Source organism: Lepidochelys kempii, chromosome 1 (genome assembly GCF_965140285.1).
Source record: "Lepidochelys kempii isolate rLepKem1 chromosome 1, rLepKem1.hap1, whole genome shotgun sequence".
Lineage (NCBI taxonomy): Eukaryota > Metazoa > Chordata > Testudines > Cheloniidae > Lepidochelys > Lepidochelys kempii.
Window position 1 is genome coordinate 231,874,101 of NC_136380.1, and position 24,245 is coordinate 231,898,345.

Genomic DNA, 24,245 nt, shown 5'->3' on the forward strand with positions numbered 1-24,245 from the left:
ATGAAGTTCTTCATCCAAATCCTAAGCCCTTTAAAGTCTGAGAATGTTTGGATATGAAGTTTTGCTTTAGCTTATTATAAATATGGGGGCAGTTTGCAGGGCTCAGATTTGGAATGTCCTCAAAGATTGGGGATACTTGGATCTAGATTTTTTATTTAAGGCACACCTCATTTTAAGGCAGGTTTTTGAAGGCAAAGAAAATTTTAGTATAAATTACTTAGGTAAGTATTTTTTAATGTAGTGTCTTGGTGTAATTGAAATTTTTAAAATTAGTTCAACACCAGTTTGTAAATAAAAGCAAGCTCTGAGTCAGAAGGGAATCACAGCATGACTGAGAAGTTTCTGACCCTGAAAGACACATACATTTGTATTTACAGATTGTCCGTCATGATAGAACCATGGAACAGATAGTCTTCCCTGTCCCCAATATTTGTGAATTCCTCACTCGAGAATCCAAAAGTCGTGTATTTAATACAACTGAGAGAGATGAACAAGGGAGCAAAGTGAATGACTTTTTCCATCAGACAGAAGATCTGTACAATGAAATGAAGTGGCAGAAGAAAATTAGGAGTAAGTACTATCTGTAGTTTCAAGGATTTAGTTTCAGGTTGTCTAATTGTATTTAAAACCTGTAAGTCACCAACCAAGTATTTTCCGTTTTCATTTTTACTTGTTTCCAATCCCTTTGATATTACAAGAAAACATTTTCCAAACCCAAGATTGTAAGTCACTGGAGATGTGCCACCTGGGGGGGGGGGAAGAGAGATACATACACAAAGAAGAAATAATATGGAAAAGTGACTAATGAAATCATCTTCTGGGCTCTCAAGACCAGAATTGAGTGGTGGACTAAATGGGTGTAACTTCACTGAAAATTAGTTGACCCAATTATGCCAGATGGAATTTTGGCCCCTAATGTTTAACAAGAACATGTGTAGTTGTGTACTTATACTTTTAAATGTAATTCACTGAAAACGTCTTTCACCTTGGGCCAGATCCTCAGCTAGTGTAAAACAGTGTGGCTCCCATGAAGTTAGTGGAGCCCTGCCAATTTATACCAGACCTCTTTGCACTGAGTCATTATTTACTATTCCTGGAGAATGATCTGTTTTCTTAGTAATAGTACTTTGCATCCCAGGATCTTTTAAAGCACTTTACAAAAATCCAGCTGGCTTAATTCCCAGCAGAACCCAGTCTGTGAATCCTTGGTGGCCAAGGGGACATACCTACTCAAACTGTTTACAACACCCATTCCACTGGAGGGCGCAGCTCCAGCTGGCACAGGCAAGAAAGTGGGTGGTGCTAGTTTCAGAAGGGACATTGCTAGAACACAAAGGGTCAGCTGGCTGGTTCCCTGGGGGTCTCTCCCAGGAACCCCACACAGAACTTATAGCTGCTCCCCCAGGATGGAGTTCTCAGGGGAGGCAGAAGATTTGCTGCCATGTGACCTCCCGTAAGAGTGAAGTTGTTTCTAGCATTTCAGGAGGTGGTAGATGGCAGCCCTGTGCACCTTCCAGGGTAAATCCAGCCTTTTCACAATTAAGCTTCACAGCATTCCTGATAAGGAAGTGGGATATAGATCTAAGGATCTCTTCATCCACCATTAACATGCAGATGCCTGAGAGGTAGAATACAGCAGCTCTTGAACAGTTCACAGCAGCATTGCACAACCAGTTAGGAAGGAAGTGAAGAATACCAGATATGGACAGAACTGCAGGAGGATTTGGCTAGCTAGAGTGGAATGAATTAATTGGAAGCTTTTACCACCACTAAAAACATGATGTTGGGTTGTAGTTTTTGTGAATTTAATTCCCAGGGTGTAGTTTCTATTTCAAAATAATTCTGCTCACACAGTAGGACTGGGATCCCAGTTAAAAGAAACACCAACAAACAAACAAAAATCCCCAAGTGCTGTCTGAGAGAGCGCAGACTTGGATCTGACCTCTGTAATGCTAAACAAGCATAGATTAGGGGTTTTTTTAATCCAAAACAGAAATGCCCACATTTCCTTCCATAGATGAAACACTTAACAAGCGTCCCTATTATTTTGTTTGAAAATGCAATATACATTCAAGTGCTGTTTAATCTTTACCCCAGTGTCTGAGTTGCTATGTTATCGTACAATGCTGCATTGCTTGAAATGAGAGGATGCCTCATGCAAAGGCTCCAGATCCTTAAAACCCAGAAGTTAACAGCCTAATTTTACCACAAGTGAATCTTAATGTTTAGTCTGAGCTGACTCTAAATGTGGGTAATTAAAGCTGACCTTACTCTGAGACAAAAAGATCCAGTTTGGGGAGTTGTCTGTTTCTAGGAGTCAACTATGTTCTTAGTCATTTCCAACAGTATGTTAACAAGTGAAGTCCTACAGCCAGCAGAAAGATCCAAGAAGGTCAAGGGTGCATCTTTTATGCATACAGGAAATTCAGAGCATTCTAGGAGTCTTTATAATTTCCTGAGAAAAATGTAATCTTCAAATAGTTAAATGTCACAGGTTTTAGAGATTTTGAAACACCATATATTAAGATTTAATTGGAATTAACATTTTCGAACACTCACCTCGTGGGGTCCTAGAACTTAGACTCAAGCCCAAGCCCAAATGTCTACTTCACAATTAAACAGTCCGTTAGCCCAAGCTCCATAAGCCTGAGTCTGCTGGTATGGGCCAGCAGCAGGTGTTTAACTGCAGTGTAGACATACTTTAACTGTGTTTGTACAGCCTCTAGCACAATGGAGCCCTGGTTTCAGAAAGGGCCTCTAGGTGCTATTACAAAAATAGAGCAGATCTATTTAGTTATGAGGGAGGACTTAGAAGTGTGAGCACTGCATGTAAAATACTAAGACTCCTCAGTGATTCTCAGACTTTTTTACTGGTGACCCTTTCCACATAACAAGCCTCTGAGTGCGACCCCCCCATCAATTAAAATGCTTTTTTATATATTTAACACCATTCTAAATGCTGAAGGCAAAGTAGGGTTTGGGGTGGAGGCTGACAGCTCACGACCCCTCATGTAAGAACCTTGCGACCCCCAGTTTGAGAACCCCTACCCTAGATCCTTATTGGCAGGGTTGAGCCTTCCTCTCTCCCTTAGGTAAATTGTGATTTATGTGGTTTCAGTGGGTCTTTTGGAAAAGATCGTAAGCCTGAGACTTTGACTGTTCTGTGAGGTCATAAAAAACCCATTGCATTTTTTGTAACAGAGGGTCTGTGTTCCAGGATCTTTGACCAAAACATCCTCTTCCCTCCACTCTTGTGAAGCATACAGGGAGCCATTTGTCCACAGATTTCCCCTCTCCTTTCGCTGTCAAGTGAAATGATTCCTTCACAAAAGGTCCAGTCCTCCAAACTTAAAATAGGTAAAACTCTTGTTACTAAGCCCCGGAGGGTCGTAATTTATAATAGATTACTGGGATCCTTCTGGGTGGAAAAGCGCCATGTAAATACAATATACTAGGACTATTCAACCTGAATATTTATTTTGGACTTTACTGTTCTCCATTAAGCTGCATTTCTTGTTTGCATGAACCTGTTGCTCATAAGCTCATGCATCTCCTTTTCATTTCTCCAATGCTGCTTTTCTCTCCTGCCTAGATAACCCAGCCCTGTTCTGGTTCTCCAGACACATCTCTCTCTGGGGGAGCATTTCCTTCAACCTGGCTGTATTCATCAATTTAGCAGTTGCTCTCTTCTATCCATTTGGAGATGATGGAGATGAAGGTAAGTGATCTTTTTTTTCCCTTATATTAGTGAACATTTTCAGTTATAAAGCAACACAAGCCATTCCATCACCAAATAGCGATTCCTATGACTCTCCTTCTGCCTTGCAAAGCTCTTGAATAACTTAAACAGAACAGGTTTCAGAGTAACAGCCGTGTTAGTCTGTATTTGCAAAAAGAAAAGGAGTACTTGTGGCACCTTAGAGACTAACCAATTTATCCAAGCATGAGCTTTCGTGAGCTACAGCTCACTTCATCCGATGAAGTGAGCTGTAGCTCACGAAAGCTTATGCTCAGATAAATTGGTTAGTCTCTAAGGTGCCACAAGTACTCCTTTTCTTTTTAAACAGAACAGCTAAGATTTTCAGAATTCACTAGTCATTTTGGATGCCCAGTTTGAGCCACCTTAACGGGGCCTGAATTTCAGAGGCCGGACGCTCAGCACTTTCTGCAGATCAGGCTCTGATAAGATGTCTCAAATCAGGCACCCAAAATCACAGGCACAGCTGAAAATCCAATTCAATAGACTTAGTTGCTCTTGAACATTGTTGTATGATATAATATGAGTTGATTCTATGGTGTGTTTTTATATACTGTAGGAATCTCATGGGAAAAAATGTGCTGGAATTGTTAGGCATAGTATTAATTGCTGCCATCGGTTTGGGCAGCTGCCAGTGTGGTATTTGGTATCAGTCCTATGACAAGGACAGTATTAGTGACCAGAATTACAGCGAAAAATCTCTAGCAGACATTTGGGTGCTATATAAATCACTAAATGAATATTAAGAATGAAAAGAAATTTGCAATACTGGCAAAGGAATCACGCAGTCTTAAGTTTGTGAAAAACATGAAACTTTTTTTTGTTCTCGTCTCAAATTTTTTGCAGAAATGAAACGTCTTATTTAATCCTCTCTTGTGTCTTTGTATGTGTAATCTGGACTCTTTGGGAAACAAAAAAGCAACACTACCATACATCAGAGAATGTTTTCATATATAAGCCTTGAATATAAGCCATACATCAGAGAATGGAAAGTTTTTTTTTCATTGATTTCAGAGGATTTTGGATGTGGTCAATCATCTGCATTTCTTTGAAAACGTACGGAAATATTCAGTGGCCATTTAGGAAGGCATGATATGGAATGAAATTATTTTAAATATGTTTCATTTGTCAGTTTTTGACTGCTGTGCTGCTATAAGGATAAAATAACACATCATTTGCAAATGGTAGATTTATTAGATTAAAAAGCAATGATGTATTTAAAAGCAAAGTGATTTTTGGCTCTGGTTCATAAGAAATATATTGAATAATATATTCCATCAAATGACTACTGTAGACTTGTTTTTGTAGCCTAAACATGCTTAAATGGGGACAAAGGGGACTGCATGACTCAAGAGATTGGGAATTGAAATAGAGAGCCATTCATCTCTAGGTCATTGGTTCACATCCAGTCCAATTAGTAATGTGACTGAAAGTCACTTCCATCTGATGGCTCATGTGAATGGAGTGGGTGGAATCAGTCCAGGGTCTAGTGGATACATGTGCTCTTCCCAAACGCCACTGCCATAATTGGCACAAACCGATGGGTCTGGTTGGCAGACTCAACAGAGAGGCAAAGGATTAAAGTGGATTGGCAGGGAGACTGAACTGCCCTTTAACCCCCTGAGGTGGTCTCTGCAGGTTACAGAACAGGCACATCAGCAGGGTTATGTAGGGAAGCTTTCAGGGCCGAGATTCCTCCTGTATATAACTGCTCTGTAAAGAGAAGATTCTAGTCTCCACTGCTCTCAATTTTCTAAAGTCTAAACTTGTTTCAAGTGTATGTGTTCCAGACCATAAAGAATAACAGAGAAGAAATAGAGAGTTCAAATTATACCACTTAAACTAAGACATATTTACCTAATCTGAGAGTTTTACAATGTGTAAAATCCTCTGGGCTGCAATCAGTAGGTATTAACACTTAATTTGAACTGCAGGCATGTCTAGTATTAGTTTAAGCAGTCCCAATAATCCAGTGGTTTCAGTGATAGTTCAGTTCACTTTTCTAAATCCCATAATTCCAGGCAATTGTAGATGTAATTAGAGATTTATTGACAATAAACATGGATGTGGCGAAGCAGGAATAGTCACCAGACAGACTCCTTTCTCCCTCCTCCCCTTCCAAAAAAAACTAACTCTAGAGCCAGGGTTTATTTCACGTTTTTTTCCCCTTCTCCTTGAGTAAATCAGCCCACAGCCATGTGTCTGAAGTGCTCGGGTTGATCTAATCAGCCTAAGAATGTTCTTTTAATTTACTTCTGCTATTCCAGCATCATATGATATAAGTGAAACTGCTCTTCAGACATCGGCTCCTTGCCTCAACTGTGCAAGTCCTGTTAAATTAAATTGATTGACCTGAACCAAGGAGGGGGGAAAATGACATTTTAAAGGAATATTGAGGGCTTTGGACCTACCTTTTAAGGAAGAACTCACGTCCAGTTTAAAGGTATATTCCAGATTTGGTAGAAGTTTCCCATTCTAGTTGGTAGCAAAATTATTTTACAGAGCTGGACTTGAACCAATTGCCAGGATATAAACACCCTCAAGTCTGGAGAAAGTTTGGATGCACTCTGAATTTGGAGACCAGAGGCTGTCTCTGTTTTTTCCTAATCCCAGTGATATTACTTAGCCCTGGAGCTGTTGCCATTGTTTCTGTGCTGAGCCTATCTTAACTGCCTCTTCACATTTCCCAGCCACCACCATTTCACCTCACCCATACTGGATGTGCACTTCATAATGTGAAAAATAAGTGTACTACATTGACGCAGTCCAAATATTTGAATATACTGTTTCATGGTACAATGATTACACTAGAGCTAAGGTGCCCTAATGAGCTTTGCAAAAGGGAACTGATTGGCAAATCACTACAACAGACTGTCAAGTTGTCTCTTCCGAGCAATCCACAGATTTAATGAAGACTTTATTACCTACCCTTATTGTTAGCTGTGTGAAATTAACCCTAATACATTAACAGTATTTCCCACTATGATCATGCGAAGTTATGGTCAGAAGGTATGTTGCATGATTCATTCACTTTGGTAGGTAAACTGGCCAAGGAACCAAGCTTTGCTCAGGTTTGTTTCTTGACACATAACTGATTTTCCAAAAGGGTTAACATTTCCTTTTCTTCCCTTTCCAGGCACGCTTTCTCCATTGTTTTCAGTCCTCCTTTGGATAGCACTGGCAGTCTGTACAGCTATGCTGTTTTTCTTCTCCAAGCCTGTTGGTATCCGACCCTTTTTAGTGTCTGTAATTCTCAGGTCTATATACACAATAGGGCTTGGGCCTACGTTGATACTTCTTGGTGCTGCTAATGTAAGTACTTTAAAACTAGCATAATTTCCATTTCCATAGAAGCAGCAGTGTTAAGGGCCATACTTTAAAAAAGCAAGGTCTGAGATCTGTGTACTGTTTCACATCTGCTTTTGCACACACATTTAGCACGACTGGGTTCATGATCGTTCTAACAAGTATCTGTATAAGTTTCTGTTGAATCACAGCAGCTTTATGTTATATCAGAGCTGGGATGGGATTGGGTAGCTGCAAGCTGGCCCTGTAGCTCTAACGTGCTGGTTCAGAAGTTTGATTGAATCATTTTTTTTAAAGGGTATTCTAACTAAAAATAGAGTTGCAAAAAAAAAAAAAAGAGAGAGACAGTCCGCAGCCACTGAACGTGGATTACAGTCCTATTGTTCATTTCATGGTGGCATTTCTACATACTGTTGCGCTGGTTCAGTTCCAATTTCTTTGCAAAGATTTCATTCTCTAATTGTGTTTTAATGTTTTATGGCATGAAAGAAGCCCTAGCAACCTACTAATGACATAGAAATAGATCACGTAGTAACAATGTACATTTTGCCATCACCCCAGGGAACTGATCATTGTATAGATATACTTCATATATATACTGTTCAATCAGACAGGTATTGAAAGTACAAAGCCCAAAAAGGGCAAGTTGTTAGAAGCATAATCAGCTTCTTAAGATGAGCCAGGGAACTAAAAGAAAAGGGCAGGAATGCTATTAAAAATTCAGTATTTCATTGGAATCAAAACATTTCCCAAGTCCTGATTCTGTTTAACTTACAAGGGACAATGCCAAGATGCATACAGTGGTTGTCTTTAAAAACTTTTCAATTTGGCCTTTTCAAGTAGATAGGGTTTAATGCAAATACCACAATAACACTAACTTCCCTGTAATTAGTAAAAGGAATACCTAAGAAATTGAGCAAATACTGACATAACATTTAGCTACAAAGATAACTGAGAAGTTTTAAAAGGAATATTGCTGTATACAGAGGCACCGACTTTCTGATTCCCTAGGGGGTGCTCCACCCCCACACTGTGTCCCAGGCCCTGCCCCCACTCAACCCCTACCCCCTAGGTCCCACCCCTGCCCCACCTCTTCCAGCCCCAGAGTGCACCCCGCCCTCACTCCACTTCTTCCTGCCTCCGCTCCTTCCCTTTCCCCCTAGAGCCTCCTGTCCACCACTGAACAGCTGATCCTCAGCAGGCGGTGGAGGGAGGAACTGATTGGCAGGACCCACTGTTGGTTGCTGAGCACCCACGGAGTTGGCATCTATGGCTGTATATGCAAAACAAATTTTGGAGAGGAAAGAGCAGAACCAAAAATTCCATAGTAAACAGCAGATCACATTCTGATCTCAGCTCTGCTTTCTTAAATCTGGAACAACTCCATTGACTTTAATGGAGTTATTCCTGATATACACTTTATAACTGAGATCCAGTTCTGGCCCAGGCTGTCTAAAACTAATGGCATTGTATGCAGTGCTAAGATGCAGTATTTTTAATTTGAATGTACACTATAGGGACCTAATCTTGCACCCATTGAAATCAATAGGAGATTTGCTATTTACTTTAATGGGACAGGACCAGGCTTGAGGCTACCAAAATAAAGTCACTTAAGCTATATCAGAAGTAATCTCCATTGCATGGCTTTGTTTTCTTACCTAATGTGTAAACGTGTACGCTACACATGTCTGACACAGAGATATAGATATAGATATATATAAAATAAAATGTGAATGACAGTTCACTGGTTTTTGCACCTAAAGAGTATTAACTCTGATTTTGCAGCACCCCTTAAGTATTCTATATATTAAATATAGAGAACAGCTTTAGTAACACTATCGAGGTGCCCAGTCAATGTGAAAAAACTGCTAATGGTGGCTGCTGCAGAGTAATATTGTTTAATGCATTGTGCGTGCCTTATATGACATTACGTAGTATCCATGTGCATATTTAGAATAAAGTGGAAGGGCAAGGCAAGGGTTTTGAAAGGGCTTTTGTGCAAAACAGCTCTGCAAACAGCTAGTTAAGTCTGGCCATCTGCACCTGTTGTCTCTTGTCTTATGCTTTGACTGTGAGCTCTTTGGGAGCAGAGAACGTCCTTTTAATCTCTTTGTACACTTGGCGTCCTGGTCCATGACTGGGGCTCTGAGACGCTATCACCATATGAACAGATGATGCTAATATTGTTCTAATGTAGTAAACCTAGCCTTGTAATCTCCCCCCAGCTTTGTAACAAAATAGTATTTCTGGTGAGCTTTGTTGGAAACCGTGGCACGTTCACTCGAGGCTACAGAGCCGTCGTTATGGACATGGCCTTTCTCTACCATGTAGCGTACGTGCTGGTCTGCATGCTGGGCCTCTGTGTCCATGAATTCTTCTATAGTTTCCTGGTGAGTATGTGCCGCCGGGGAGCGGGAGACCTTGCAAAAATAGAAAATACCATTACCCTTGCAGCTGTCTTTGATTTCTTCCTGACAATCATGCCAAATCATGGGTATTTTTAGCATACCGTTATGTGGCTGCCCATTAGAAGCTACTGTTTTTGTTAGGATTTATTGCCTGTGTTACAGAGGTCTGTCTACACATTTCATTCCAGAAAATCATTAAACAGCCTTCTCTTTGCCCCCATCCCTCCCCAATTCTATGTTTGTATGCTATATCCTTTCCACTACCCTCTGTTTGTCTTGTCTAGTTAGACTGTAAGTTTTTCAGGACAGGAACTGTCTACTATTCTTTATTTGTACAGTGCCTAGCACAATGGGCTCTCATTCTCAGTTTGTCCTTAGTCAGTAGGTAATAAATGTAATGAATTATTTTAATAAATTGATGGGACTGTTATGCAGTTGGTATGGGATGCTTCTGACATGTAGCCTGAAGACATTTTAAATATATTTTCTTCAATTCTACTGACACAGGTAGAATTCCTTTCATGATACAATACAGGTGTACTGAAAGTAACTCCATACAAAATATGATCTTGAAACTCAACTCTTCAAATCGAAGAGCATTTAAAAAAGCCCTTTTTGATGCTCTTAAGTAGTTTTTAATCACTTTCATTTTATTCTGTGGTGTGTAAACCTTTTGGACAGATTTCATAAACCCCTGTACAGTTCAATGGCTTTCACCTTTCATTATATTCAGTTTTCTGAACAATCGAGTCTGTCCAGTAGTTGCAGAGTTTCATATAGATCCTGCTTTCAACACTAAAGGGCTTCAGTTCTTGCTCTAGTAAAACCCCTACTGAAATCAAACTTTCAAAACCTATTTCTGTGCTTACACATATCTGTCCTGTTGTCACTAAAGTTAACAGGAGTTGTGCTAATATGTGAGGACATAAGTAGGCTCAGTGGTGTAAATTTTCGAGATGTGGTACAGATTCTCTGGATGAAATCTTGGCCCCAGTAAGTCAATTGCAAAACATCTATGGACTTCATTAGGGCCAGGATTATACCTAGTGTTTTAGCTGCTGGTCCCCTTTAAAATTAATGTGACTTGTTCCTGAAACAGTATACAAGGCCTGGCTTTAAAAATGTATTCCTGAAGACTCTATTATTTGTTATATATGGTGGGGTTTTTAAAAGTACCCAAGTGACTAAAGAATATATGTCCCATTGAAAGTCCTCACCCATCCCACCTGTAACTCATTCATGCTGGTGAGTACTCACATTCTCAGTGTAAGAGACCACTAAACACTGTGTAACTAAGAGACAGATTCACCAAACTAGCAGTTAGTTTTAATATTGGAGATTTTTTTTAAACCAAAAGAATTGTGAAATGTAAGCTTTGCATTTAGGGGGCATAAAACAGGCAGTAAAGTCTATTTGTGAAAATCTGTCTTACAGGGTCTTTATTTGGTATAAATTCAACTATGATCAAACTTTTAGGTAACACCGAAATTACAAGCATAGCAAACACACCAGATGATACAATCAATGTTCAAAGTGACCTGTATTGATTTAGAGCAGAGGGGGCTTACAAGACATGAAAGGGCGTTTTGTTTTAATTCTCCCTGGATGTAGGATTTTACACTAACAGCAGGGAGACAAAATAGAGACTGTAACTGACCACCTATACACAAGGCGTTAAAAGAATTTTATATTGTCCTAAGGTCACTATGTTATAATAATGTTATAATATGGATTACAGTAGCTGCCACCGAGGTGGCGTGGAATCAAGAACGGTCTATCGGGAGGGGAGGTTGTCCATGGAAGGATCTCAGTCCTAAGATAGAGACTTCACTGTGAAAAAGTTTAAGAAATACTGATATGACTACGTTTTTGCTGTTTTTGAATGGCAAATGTCCATGATTCATTCATGGTATAATTGTAAACATTCCCTAGTTACTTACACATATTCACTTGGTAGTGGAAATACTCAAAACTTATTTTTGTTCCTAATTTTTTTCTCTGTTGTTAATCCTCTCACAAGGGTGTGGATTTCCGATCTCATGAATTATGACTAATACCTTCTACTATGGACGATTCTGATAAATCATTCTGTGTCATCTCATAGCTGTAATCTGTGTATTTTGGAGCTGAAATACATATATTGAAGATAAGACCCAAAGAATTTTAGAACACTAATACAAACCAGAATTATAAAAGAAAAAAGCTATAGTTTCTTGAAAGGGGTTCATCGTTATTGTTATGTTTAGGAACTTGACATTAAAAAAGTTATCTTTATGTATGCTCCCCTTAAAGTTAAATCCTAGCAACACAGGTGATGCTACACAAATAGTACGAATTTTACAAGGGTTATACGAAACAGTAAAATTAATTTTACTTTTTCATAACAAAGTACAGCCTTCTGACACATCTGTAACTTTAAATACCAAAACAGCCCATCAGCTGAATGGACTGTAGGTTATTCACGTGCATGTTTGCAGAATCGAGGGCTTAACTATGTGTGTGTATATAGTAGATGGGCCCAAAATGCAAAATTTTAAATCTAGATCTGGACTCTTCTGCATACTGTGGGGACATTGGGATTTTGGTCTAGCCCATTATACTTCTGGGGGAAAACTACTAAGTTTGGATCCCGATTCTGAATGTTACCGAAGTATGGATCAGCTCATATCTGATGTATAGCATTCCTCTTAAGTTGGTTGTACAGTAATGTGTGTTAATAAAGTTTATCATGCCAAATTCTGCCCTCTGCCCACAGATATCAGTGGGAATTGTATGTGCATGTTTCTGAGGTCAGGATTTGGCATAGGTGTATTTCCTGAGTTGAGGAGGTGTTCCCAACTAGCATCTGTATATTGTCACCTTTATTTGGATTTTCCTGTATTATATTTTTTCTAGTTGTTCGATTTGGTGTACAGAGAGGAGACTTTGCTCAATGTCATCAAAAGTGTTACCCGAAATGGCCGCTCCATTATCCTTACTGCAGTGCTAGCTCTCATCCTGGTCTACCTCTTCTCCATCGTTGGGTTCCTGTTCTTGAAAGATGACTTCATCATGGAGGTGGACCGGTTGAAAAACAGAACACCTATTGCAGGTATTGCTTTTACCTCAAATTATCATCATCCTGCTGAAATTTAGCATTTCTATGAGGATAATTCTGCTCCCTTTAAAGTCAATCTGAGGGTTTTTCCATTGACTTGTTAATAGATTAACTCTAGTAGGTAAAATTATTCTGCATAGGTTTGTTTCAGACATAGGCTCATCTATTGAAATATTACTAAAATATCTCACAAGTTAATTCATTCACTTTTTTCCCATTCCAATTCATGTTGGAATTTAAGAAACATTACACTCTTCACTATTGTTTGAGAAGAGTAAGTCATGGCAAGTTAAATATAGCTTTTTAATACATCTTGTACACAGAATGTATTGTTTTATGCATGTTGCACTATACTGACGTATACCATTTTAACAGATTTAGTAGACGTATGACTGATTTTTTTTGTTTGTTTGTTTTAAATCACCAGGTGGAGATTTTTTGTTTTAAATCACCAGGTGGAGATTTTTTGTTTTAAATCACCAGGTGGAGATTTTTTGTTAAATATACACCTCTCATGTATGGAACGTTCATAGAACTTCTGTTAAATACACTGCAAGTTCTATACACAGACTTCTGGGGTAAAATCCTGACCCTAATAAAATCATGGAGTCAGAATTTTACCCTTAGACCAAAAAAATATGGGCTTATGACTAATTCCCTCAGGGGCTGATCCTTGAATGCTTGAGCACCTGCTACCTAACAGAAGGCACTTGGCACCTAGCAGTATCTAGTCAATACTGCACATGCTCTGTACACTATCCAAATGTTCATAACTTTATTTCAAAACTAAATGTGTTCAAATAAGGCAAAGTTCATTCAGGATACTGAGCATACGAAAGGAGAAGTATTAATAAAGCCATTTTGAAGCTGTCTGACATTAACTACACCTTGTTTTCCATATTTGGATCACTTTAAAAGGTTGGGTTGGTTTACACGTAACTTCCAAGCTGAAATCAAGAACTTGAAATTTAATTTCAGAAGGTTTCTGTGACCACTATTGGAGACAGGATACCTAACTATATGAACCACTGGTCTAGGGTGGCAACCCCTATGTTTTTGTGTTCCCCTTGTTGGGCTCTGTGGAGATTGTGTGTGGCTTGTTGCGTTCTTGCTGGCATTCATACACGAGAATCTAGTCAAGAAAATATACAGATGATATTAGAAGATGTCAGGTTAGCAGAATATTGTACAGCAAAAATTCATTTAAAATGTTAGCTTAAGACTCCTTAGATGGGAAGAAGTCAGACTGAATCTATTTTCACTGCTTAAACAGCCTACTATACTTTGGACTATTTGGACTGAATGATTTTTGTCATCATTTTTGCTCCTTAAACTTTTTGCAACACTGATTTGAAATGCAGTAAATTGTCTGCAATGCACAGGGTGAAATTGGTGTTCAATAAAATCAAGCTGATGTACACGTGTACCAACTTTGGGAATGTTAAATTAGTGTTTTACTCAAACCCATACATATTAACAAATGAGTACCAAACTGTGTTTTTATCCTTGAAAACTCTTAAATATTCTAGATTCAGGAAGACTGAATATCAGCTCAGTGTCCTGCTTGTCAGCCTTTGTGAATAATTTATCTAATGGTTTTAAAACTGACATTATTTTCAGATCTGACAGTTGTCTGTTGCTTTGAATACATTTTGTTCCAACTAGAAGTAGTGGCATTTGATGTAATGGTGGAATAGCTGTGATGTACTGCAACTGTAAAATAGTGTGTAAGTCTTCCTTGAGATCATTTTGAGCTGTTCATGCTGAATGCTTTCTTTCTGCTGTGATCTAATTTGTTCTTGATTTTTTTTTAAATAAATCAAGAATTCATTTCAAGAGATTTGTGGTTTTAAACTTTTTGTCAATGTGCTTGGTATGTCTAATAGATGTACTTTACAGCATGTGCCTCTTGATCAATATCCTGCTTTTCATTTTGTCAGGTATTGGTGAAGTTCCTACCACAACTCTAACGTCCATGATGGAAACATGTGCAAAAGAAAATTGCTCTAATGCCTTACCTATTGCGAACCCAGGTTAGTATAAAAGTCCGCCAAACTGTGATAAATTTAAAGTAGAAGTGTTTGTAAGTTACTATTACACAGGAGAGGCTTTTCTTGTCAGGAAAATTGACTATCATTATTCGAAGTCAGAAGTGGCCACGTTTTTCTACACTGAGAGCTGTGCTGGCAACTTGCCTAGAGTGCAAGTGCTTCCCATACTGGATTTCCAAATACGCGGACATTTATTTGTTATCAAAATCAAATGCTGAATCTTAATACTGACGTGTGCAAATATCTTCCTTCTAGCTGAGTTCATGGATCACAAAAGCCAGCAGCTGACCAGCTTTATCCTTCCCTTGAGTGAGAAACCAGCTGTGAGCTCCATCTTAGGATCTCATAAGTTGGTCTTAATAATGCAGCATACACCACTGAATGCCTGGATACACTTTTTCTGCAGTCCTCATCTCAGATGCAATTTAGCTTGAAGAGCTAAGTTAAAGGGACATTGTCAGCATGTTTCAGAGTAACAGCCGTGTTAGTCTGTATTCGCAAAAAGAAAAGGAGTACTTGTGGCACCTTAGAGACTAACCAATTTATTTGAGCATGAGCTTTCGTGAGCTACAGCTCACTTCATCGGATGCATACCGTGGAAACTGCAGCAGACTTTATATACACACAGAGATCATGAAACAATACCTCCTCCCACCCCACTGTCCTGCTGGTAATAGCTTATCTAAAGTGATCATCAAGTTGGGCCATTTCCAGCACAAATCCAGGTTTTCTCACCCTCCACCCCCCCACACATAAACTCACTCTCCTGCTGGTAATCTAGTCAAAAAAATTTTTAAAACCTTAAAAGTGGTTTCACATACTATAGCCCTCCACTACTTATGTGCACTAAGTGACTTTTAATCTCTCCTGTTGCTGAGAGAGAAAAACTGAGGAAACTGACTATATAGGGGAAATAGTGAACTAGTTTGCTTATGAGACTGTTACGTAAGGTTGTGCCAAAAGCCTTACTAAAAATCAAGATATATTAAGTCTACTGCTTCCCCCCCATTCATGAGGCCAGTAACCCTGTCAAAGGAGAACGTTAGGTTGGCTATAACTAAGTGCTTACAAATTATTTAATAACTTGTTCCAATATCTTTGCAAGTATCAAAGTTAGGCTGGGGGGGTCTGTAATTCCCTAGGTCCTCCTTGTTCCTCCTTTTTAAAGATAGGTACAATGTTTGCCCGTCTCCAGTTCTTGGAGACCTCACCCTGTGCCCCATGTGTTCTTGAAGATGATTGCTAATGGTTCCAAGATTGCTTCAGCTAGTTCCTTAAATACCCAGAATGAATTTCACCAGGCCCTGCTCACTTGAGTATATCTAACTTGAACCTGTCCTTCCCTATTCTGGCTTGCGTTCCTTCCCCCTTGCTGTTAATATTCATTGCAGTCACCATTAACCTTTTTAGTGACGACTGAAGCAAAATAGGCATTAAACACCTCAGCCTTCTTGATGTCTATTATTAGTTCTCCTTCCCCACTAAGAAGTGGACCTGAACTTTCCTTTGTATCTCTTGCTTCTCGAAGTCAGAAGTGGCCACATTTTGCTTCTACTGTATTATAGATCCTCTTTCTATTGCCTTATGTTCCTGGCTACATGTGACCCATTTTGTGCCTTAGCCTTTGATTTTCTCCTTACCCTGCTTGTGCTGTTCTTTTCTACTCATCCTTAGCAACCTGTCCATGTTTCCATTTTCTGTAGAATTCCTTTTTAATCTTCAGGTCATTAAAGAGCTTCTGATGGAGCCATATTGGCCTGTTACTGTTCTTCCTATCTTTCCTTCATAGTGGGATAGCTTGTTGCTTTGCCTTTAATATTGTCCCTTTGAGAGTGCCAGCTCTCCTGAACTCCTTTTTCCCTTAGTTTTTCTTCCCATAGCACCTTACCTACCAGTTCTCTGATATTATACTATTATTATTATTATAATCTAGGAGGGAAGATTGACAAATATCTATACCGATAGTGTATTAGTGCTATAGGTCATTTGGGTTCAGGGACTTACCATCCATTACTTTGCCTTTCTTTCTGCTAACCTGTATTTAAATCAATATTGATATAAGGCATTATCCGTAATGTGAATTTTGGTTTACTGAACAAAGGGTTTTCAGTCAATCAAAGATATCTCAGAGCCCAAAGTGTGGCACCTTCACAGTAATTTCTTACATTTACCATTTCAGTTAACCAGGGAAGTTGAAAATTGACATTTATTAAATTGTATTATTTCTGAAAGCTCCACACTGAAAACCAGCACATGGAAGAAATGGGAGAAACCCTGACCTTGTGCATCCCAAAGAGAGAGTAGGGCCCTGTGCACTTTCATGCTTATGGCCCAACCTACATCTTTGTAGCCTGGCCGCAGTGACTCAGCAATTCTGTGGCATACATAGGAATAGAACCCAGGTTTCCAGGCCTCTATTGCCCAATCCAATACCTTGAGGTCAGTGGGTGTCTTTCGTTTTCTTCAGCGGGCATGCTCTTAGTCCTCTGCCCTAACCCTGATCACTGCTAGAATGAGTCACACATAAGCCAGCCGCTGTTTAATAGCTGGAAATGATGGCATTACTTGGTTTATATGTGGGTATGTAGGGGAATGATTTCATGAGAGACAAACTTCTGAATGTACCTCTAATTCCCATACATCATGTCTCTCTCTGTCAGCTATGCACTCAGGGATCCATTGAAGCCAGTGGGAGTACTCGCATGAGTAAAGAGTATTCTCATGAATAAAGCTTGCAGACTTCGGATATTAGCGGGGTTACCTGTGGGAGAACAAATAAGGATTCTCACCACCTCTCTGTCAGGTTAAGTGTATTGCTGTCAAAAAGCTATAATGTTGTGGCTTCAAAATTGATAGGGATGATAAATAATTACAGCTGTAGAATGATGAAAGGCAAATTACATTAGCAGCCACTTTTTCGAATAAACAGAGTGTCTATTGCTGTGTTGGGAGTGATCAGTTGATGCTTTGGTTTACAAGCCTTTCTTTGTTGTGGCTGTAGGTGAGGAAGAAAAGGAGAATGGAATTGAGAGGACCTGTGACACTCTGCTAATGTGCATTGTTACAGTATTAAACCAAGGCCTGAGAAATGGCGGTGGTGTGGGGGACGTGCTAAGAAAGCCTTCCAAAGATGTAAGCATTTGTCTAACAGAATGCAAGTATATTTTCTCATGTGCTTCGTGAGCTCTGAAATCAACTTTTACAGGATATAGGAAATATTTTTATCTAGTCAACTCGAATGTCACGCAGATGATTTATCAAATGTAATTTTAACATACCGGATGGAATGCTCAATGAGAAGAGCAAAAGCTCAAGGCAATGATTTTACATGAAGAAGGGAACTCCAGGTGCTAATTACCTTTCTGGCAAGCTGGAGCATATTATAACCTTCCGAGCAGTGCTAAGAATTGTTGCCAGATTGGATCAGTTTCCCATTACAATAGGAATCAAATGCAAACCTTTGAATGGGGTTGATTGATGATATATGTCAAGACTCTCGGTTGTGGTATATCAGGTTTATGGTTAGCTGAGATTTAGTCTAGCATTTGCGTTGGAATAGATCCTATTATTTACTCATATCAAGCAACATACTCTAACAAAGGCAAAAGAGAATTTCAAATACACCAATAAACTTCCAAAAGTTAAAAAAGCAAAGGGGACTTGCTTTTGTTTTAATGCAATACATTTAAAATAAAATTAACAACTTCAACAAAATGACTTTTTAGTTCAGTATGCGCAAGGACACCATAACAGCCTCGTGGTTGGTGCTCTGCACTGTAAAGCTCAGGGCTAAATTCACAAGTATGATCTCTTGCTAACCAAACACTGAGGGATGACAAGCGCTGCAGCTACAGAGCACTCAGTTTTGGGGGGAAAGAGCTCCTTGTGTTAATAATAGTAACCTAGGTCCTGATCTGTAGTCCAGTGGAGTCACTGCCCCCTGTCTGCCTTGATGGGCAGAGGGCCTTATGGTTCTCTTAAGAGTCCAATCCAGCCTTGCTCAGAAGGAACATTAGTGCAACGTGGAACCAGGAAGATGGGGAATGTTGGCAGCAATAGAGAACTACAGAAAATCCAAAGAGGAGAGGATAAAAGCATCTAAAGCCAAATCCTGCCTACTCTGCTCATGTGAGTAACCCTTTTTGGCTTCAGTTAGACTGCTGATGTGAGTAAGGCGTGTAGGGTCTGGCCGAAGACATGCATCTGTGCCTTGCTTTACTGTAGCTAATATTCTGAAAAAGTACCTGGTGGTTTAATATTTTAGTTGTGTGCTATTTTTATATCATACTGACCCTTTCTTATTGTTTCAGGAGCCCTTGTTTGCTGCCCGAGTTGTTTATGATCTTCTATTTTATTTCATCGTCATAATTATTGTTCTGAACCTCATCTTTGGAGTCATCATTGATACATTTGCTGACCTTAGGAGTGAAAAACAGAAAAAAGAGGAAATCTTAAAGACAACATGTTTTATTTGTGGTAGGTGCTATTGAGCTACAGTGGTATTTGGTGGGGAAAGCAATAAAACAGAATACTGCTCCATAAATGAGAGAGAGTCTGAAGGGCAGTCATCCCTTGGAAACTAACTCTGTAAAAATGATGGAGTGGGATTCTACGTTTATTCCTTCCTGACAGCAGTTTACAAGTCAAAAGATGACTTTTCTGAGTTCCACTTGGGATCTGAGAGTCAAGCTGTATTCATCCCACTGTTTGCATCGTCACCAATAATGAAGGCTCTGCAGTGGAGCACAGTTATTGATTTTGTTGAATAGCGCAGCAGATAAAAATACAACACACTCTTCTGTAGCAGTACAGGCTCCACAACGTTAATTGTAGCACAGCCTGTCCACTTGATAAGGAGAAGTGACTCTGAAGACACACAGGAGCAGATAAATTGAATAAGAGGTGTCATTACATACAACTTTTCTGACTATGATTCGCCCTTGCTGGTGCAGAGAGATGCAAATCACACCTCCACATGAGGGAGGGAAGCTTTAATCTCTGCTCGGGTCTCCATAGGAGAGCAGATCGGGGAAATTGTAACAGATTAAATAATTCCATGCATCCCTGTCCTCCCTGGCCATGACACTCGGCCACAGTTTCTAATCTATTGCACAAGTGGTTACAACAAACAGTTTTTCTCATGATTTGAGCCTCAATCCTGCAAAGACTTACACGCATTTAACTTTAAGCACACATGCAGTCCCTCTGAAGCTTCAGTAGGGCTATTCACATGCTTAAAACTAAGCATGTTAATAAATCTCTGCAAGATAAGGGCCTATGTGGCAATATGACAGGTTTCAGAGTAACAGCCGTGTTAATCTGTATTCGCAAAAAGAAAAGGAGTACTTGTGGCACCTTAGAGACTAACCAATTTATTTGAGCATAAGCTTTCGTGAGCTACAATAATATTTAATTATATTGTTGTTGTTAAGAGGGAATATGATGAAAGAATAAATATGGGGCTGATAGAATTTTGCCAGAAATGCTTTAGTGTCTCGAGGTCTTGCATAGCAGTCACTGTCTGTAATTATAGCTTTTAAATTAACATCCTTTCTCTGACATTTTCCAGAGCTTATTTTTACACAGGCAGTGAAGATAATGTGATATTCCACCTGATCAACATTTATGTTTTGTGTCTTTTGCAGGACTTGAGAGAGACAAGTTTGATAATAAGACCGTTTCATTTGAGGAGCACATAAAGTCAGAACACAACATGTGGCATTATTTGTACTTTATCGTTCTGGTCAAAGTGAAAGACCCAACCGAATACACTGGTCCTGAAAGTTATGTGGCTCAAATGATTGTGGTGAGTCGTGTGTGTGAGCTGTGCTTTATGCCGCTGAAAGATGTTCCTTGCAGATATAGCAGGGATGTTTTTTTCTCAACAATGAGAAGCTTTGATCTCTATTTTTAAAGACATTTTTATACATCTGCAATGGACTGTAGCAAAGCCCAATCTCCATCATAATGAACAAGAAAAAGGCTATAGTCTTTACATTGGCTCTCCTGCTCTGTGGGTTCCCCTCATTAGCCAAACCAGCCCAAAGAGCATGGATCAGAACATCTGCTACTGCTCCTTTGTCCAGGATCACTGGGCTACTATCCAGCAAAATGACCCCTGCTGAGTAACAGAATACAGGGTCAGCACTGAAAACTAGCTCTCTCCTACTCCTCCACTGAACTATTAAAAAGACCAAGAAGAGCTGCTGTGGTGATCAGAAAAGCTGGAGGATGTCCTTTGCGTGGCTGCACCAGTTTAGATTCCCCGGGGAATTACATTCCTGCAGCTGCCTGGCAACCTAGAGGGAGCCATTTGAGGGAGAGATGGTAACGTTGCCATGGCCACCCTCCCTTCAGAGGTTTCCACTGGGGAAAGTAGATTTCAGTTGTATTCAGGAATCCAGAGCAGTCCCACTAGAGGCGGTTGTTCAGGAGATATGCCAAATTGGCACAGCCCCTAGCTCTCCCTTCCAGATTTCCAAGGCTGGGGTCTTCCACTAGGATCTGTGGTAGCAGAAGCTGACCTATGAATATGACCAAGGATTCATATATTTATATCCCAGAAAAGGATGTAGGCAAGCGTGTACCAGGCCCTGTGTGCATTTTTCATTCTCTAGAGCACCATTTCTTCTGATGACTGGCTGATCTTATGTTGTTGTTGTTCAAGCTTTTAATTATATATACTGCTCATTTTCACTAGCTGACTTCACTTGCTATATTTTAGTCCACAACTCACTTAAGAACCTGCTTAACTTTAAATGTGTGAGTAGTGTCACTGACTCAAGTGCTTAAAGTTAAGCAGGTGCTTTGCTGGAATGGAGTCCTGTTGAATACGAACCATGTAATGGTATCCTGAGATGATACGGGAATGCATTGGGCAGTGACAGAAGAGCAGGCATGTACATAGGAATTTCAAATTGTCAGCGACATCCCCAACTGTGAATGGTGCAAGGAAATATTGAATCTGTACTTTCCAATAGGGTGGAAAGAACAGAAAATCGGAGTAAAACTGTCCACTGTTCTATGTGGATAAATCATTTGAACATAGTGGCAGAAGCCTTTAAAAGTTACCCTTTGATCTGTTTCTACTTTATCCCAGTGGAAGTCGGTATTTAAAATCATGGACTGACAAAATTATAGGTTAGAGTTCTCTCCTGTGCAGTTTCCTCTCTCCCCTTCCGACAATTTTTAATTTTTAAACTTTGGAAGTATTAATATTTATTCATAGTACATATGTTTATCCTCTGATGCCAGCAACTGGATTTTTCCAATGCAATGCACTAATGTCGGGTGGCTCCAGACTCACATCTCTAAAACATTAACAAAGGCATCAAACTGCCTTTAACCTCAAGTGCTGAACTGATCAGTTTGAAAACTGATCAGATGGCTTAGCTTGTGGAGGAGTCAGTTTGTTACTGGGGGGATTTTTTTTTGAATGGGGACGTATTGTTTGTTTTTCATGGGGGTATTTAAAAGCAATCATGACATCAGTGTAAGGAGGCTGCTTCATGCAAGTGTCTGCATACTGCTGACAATGGGAGAGAGAGAGAGAGAACTGTAGACTACGATCTAGGAGAACATTCATAGTGCAGAGGAGAGAAAGGAAGTTGGAGGTAAAGAAAAGAGATGCAGGTGTTCAAACGAGACGTGGTTGGAAGATGTTGGGAGAGAGGGCAATTTATTTCTCTCTCTCTGTGAAATTCAATTTCATTGGAAACTTTTTGGCCCGTTCTAGTTAAAATGTCAAGATCTGTACAGCCACTCCAGTGGCTCTCGCTGTGGAGGGAAATACAAGGGCTGTTAAAATGGATATGCAGCATGGGAGGGAGAAGTTCTACACCTCAGCACTATCAAGTTGCCAAGCACCCAGTCCAGCTAATTAAGTTGGTGTTGAGGAGCTGATCCATTGCCCTCCATCACATTTTTCCATTTACAGACAGTCAGCTACTGAAGCTGTCCAAAAAAATCACCAGCTGTGCAAAACCCAGAGAGGGATATGAACATAGTTATTAGCTGTGTAATGGGGTGAACCGAAAGCCTGAGTCCTCACACTGCTGAGCTTTGAGGCTCAGGCTGATCTTGAATTGTATGAAACTTCGGGGTATCATTCAGTGAATGCTGAGGGTTAACTGAGCTTAGTTTCAAGTATCCTTCCTCCCCCCACCTCCCAGCAGGTATGGAATAGCTAGGTATTCTTTATTTATTTAAATAGCAATGGAAAGAGGATACTGGAAACATTCAGTATTGCACAATTGGGGGGTGGGGGGGAAAGAGATACAACATTTCTGGCTGTGCTTGTACCAGAAAATGAGATTGGTTGGTGGGATCGATGTATCTTAATCTGTGTGGTGACTCTCTTCCTTCTGTGTCAGTTGTCCAGTGCACTAGCTGTTGTGGGATCTGTTTAAGATATTGATGATATACTTAAAGGAAAGACCAGATGTGTGTGGTTTTGGTTTTTTTTTTGTACTAGGCTAAAGTTTGGCAAACATGATGTCAAGAAAGAAGGGAAGTGTTTTCATTTGCCCAATTCCTTAATTAAAGCTATAGCTTGTCTGGTGGTGTTTTATACTCCTGTTAACTCAAAGCACAGGTTTGTAAGACTGTCTTTTGCAGGTAGTTACTGCACAAGTGATGAACATGCAGATTAAAGCTTAAATTTTCAGTCCTTTCTTTTATGGGCATAAACTGCACCCCTGAAACTTAAACCCACATTTTGGGACCTGCAAATAAAGTGGATGCAAAAGTTTGCCACAGTAGCCATTGCATTCATTCCTAGCAAATCAGGTAGATATGAATTAAGCTACTTCATTGTTGTGGGATTAAACAAATGCAGACAAATTGTGCCCACAAAGTGGGAGACTAGATTTTCTCAAGCTAGCCCTGAAAGTTCTGTGGTGCAGGTGCACTGGCCACCATTCATAGCAAGTTTCATAACAGTTTTTACGAACATCTCACTACATGTCATAATATAATTATGTAGGTATTGCTTATTTACACAAAAGTATGTAATTAGTATAATTACATAATCAGCTAAATTCTGCTCTAAAAACCAAAGTGATTGAGACAGTCAAAAGCACAGGCAAAGAATGTTGGGTTAGGCCAACTACCTAAAGTAAGGGAATCCCCGGTGAAAGATTATAGGCCCTATCCTGCTCCCCTTGAAGCCAGGGGGAGTTTAGGCTCTTCATAGCTAGCTATAATGGGATACTGCTGTAAAATATCCCATTTCAGCTTGCTGTTCATGGACTTAAAGCATGAGCCTGAGGTGAAAATTATTGACACTTTTTGTTGCCAGAAGTGCAAAGCTATATGTAATATAAAAACCCATGAAAAAGAAGAAAGCAAATTTTGGGGAGTTCTCAGAACAAGTCACATCAAATATCTCACATATCCTTCTATAAAATCCCTCCCTCCCCTGTCTTTGAGTTACAGTACTGCTACCTCCTCTAAGTTTGTGTTAGCTGAGCAATGGCAATGTACTCCTGTTAGGCATGCAGCAATTCTCCCAAAAGGGCTGTAGTTTTAATGCACAGACACCCACTCTGTATCATCTGAAAACTTATTTTACATATGGTTAGATGAGGTATGATACAGAGCTACCAAGCAGTGCTGTAAGCCTGTAG

General features: G+C 39.7%; 1 protein-coding gene across 3 annotated transcripts in view; it reads left to right on the forward strand.

Moving 5' to 3' along the window:
* The window catches only part of ITPR2 (inositol 1,4,5-trisphosphate receptor type 2), a 356,350-nt gene that overhangs the window by 306,649 nt on the left and 25,456 nt on the right, over positions 1-24,245 (forward strand). For all 3 annotated transcript variants that reach the window (XM_073317588.2, XM_073317596.2, XM_073317605.2), the window contains 9 exons: positions 378-570; positions 3,593-3,718; positions 6,894-7,069; positions 9,289-9,453; positions 12,367-12,562; positions 14,509-14,601; positions 17,621-17,751; positions 18,930-19,095; positions 20,265-20,425. In XM_073317588.2, the coding sequence (XP_073173689.1) occupies positions 378-570; positions 3,593-3,718; positions 6,894-7,069; positions 9,289-9,453; positions 12,367-12,562; positions 14,509-14,601; positions 17,621-17,751; positions 18,930-19,095; positions 20,265-20,425 (1,407 nt within the window). The remainder of the gene's footprint in view (positions 1-377; positions 571-3,592; positions 3,719-6,893; positions 7,070-9,288; positions 9,454-12,366; positions 12,563-14,508; positions 14,602-17,620; positions 17,752-18,929; positions 19,096-20,264; positions 20,426-24,245) is intronic.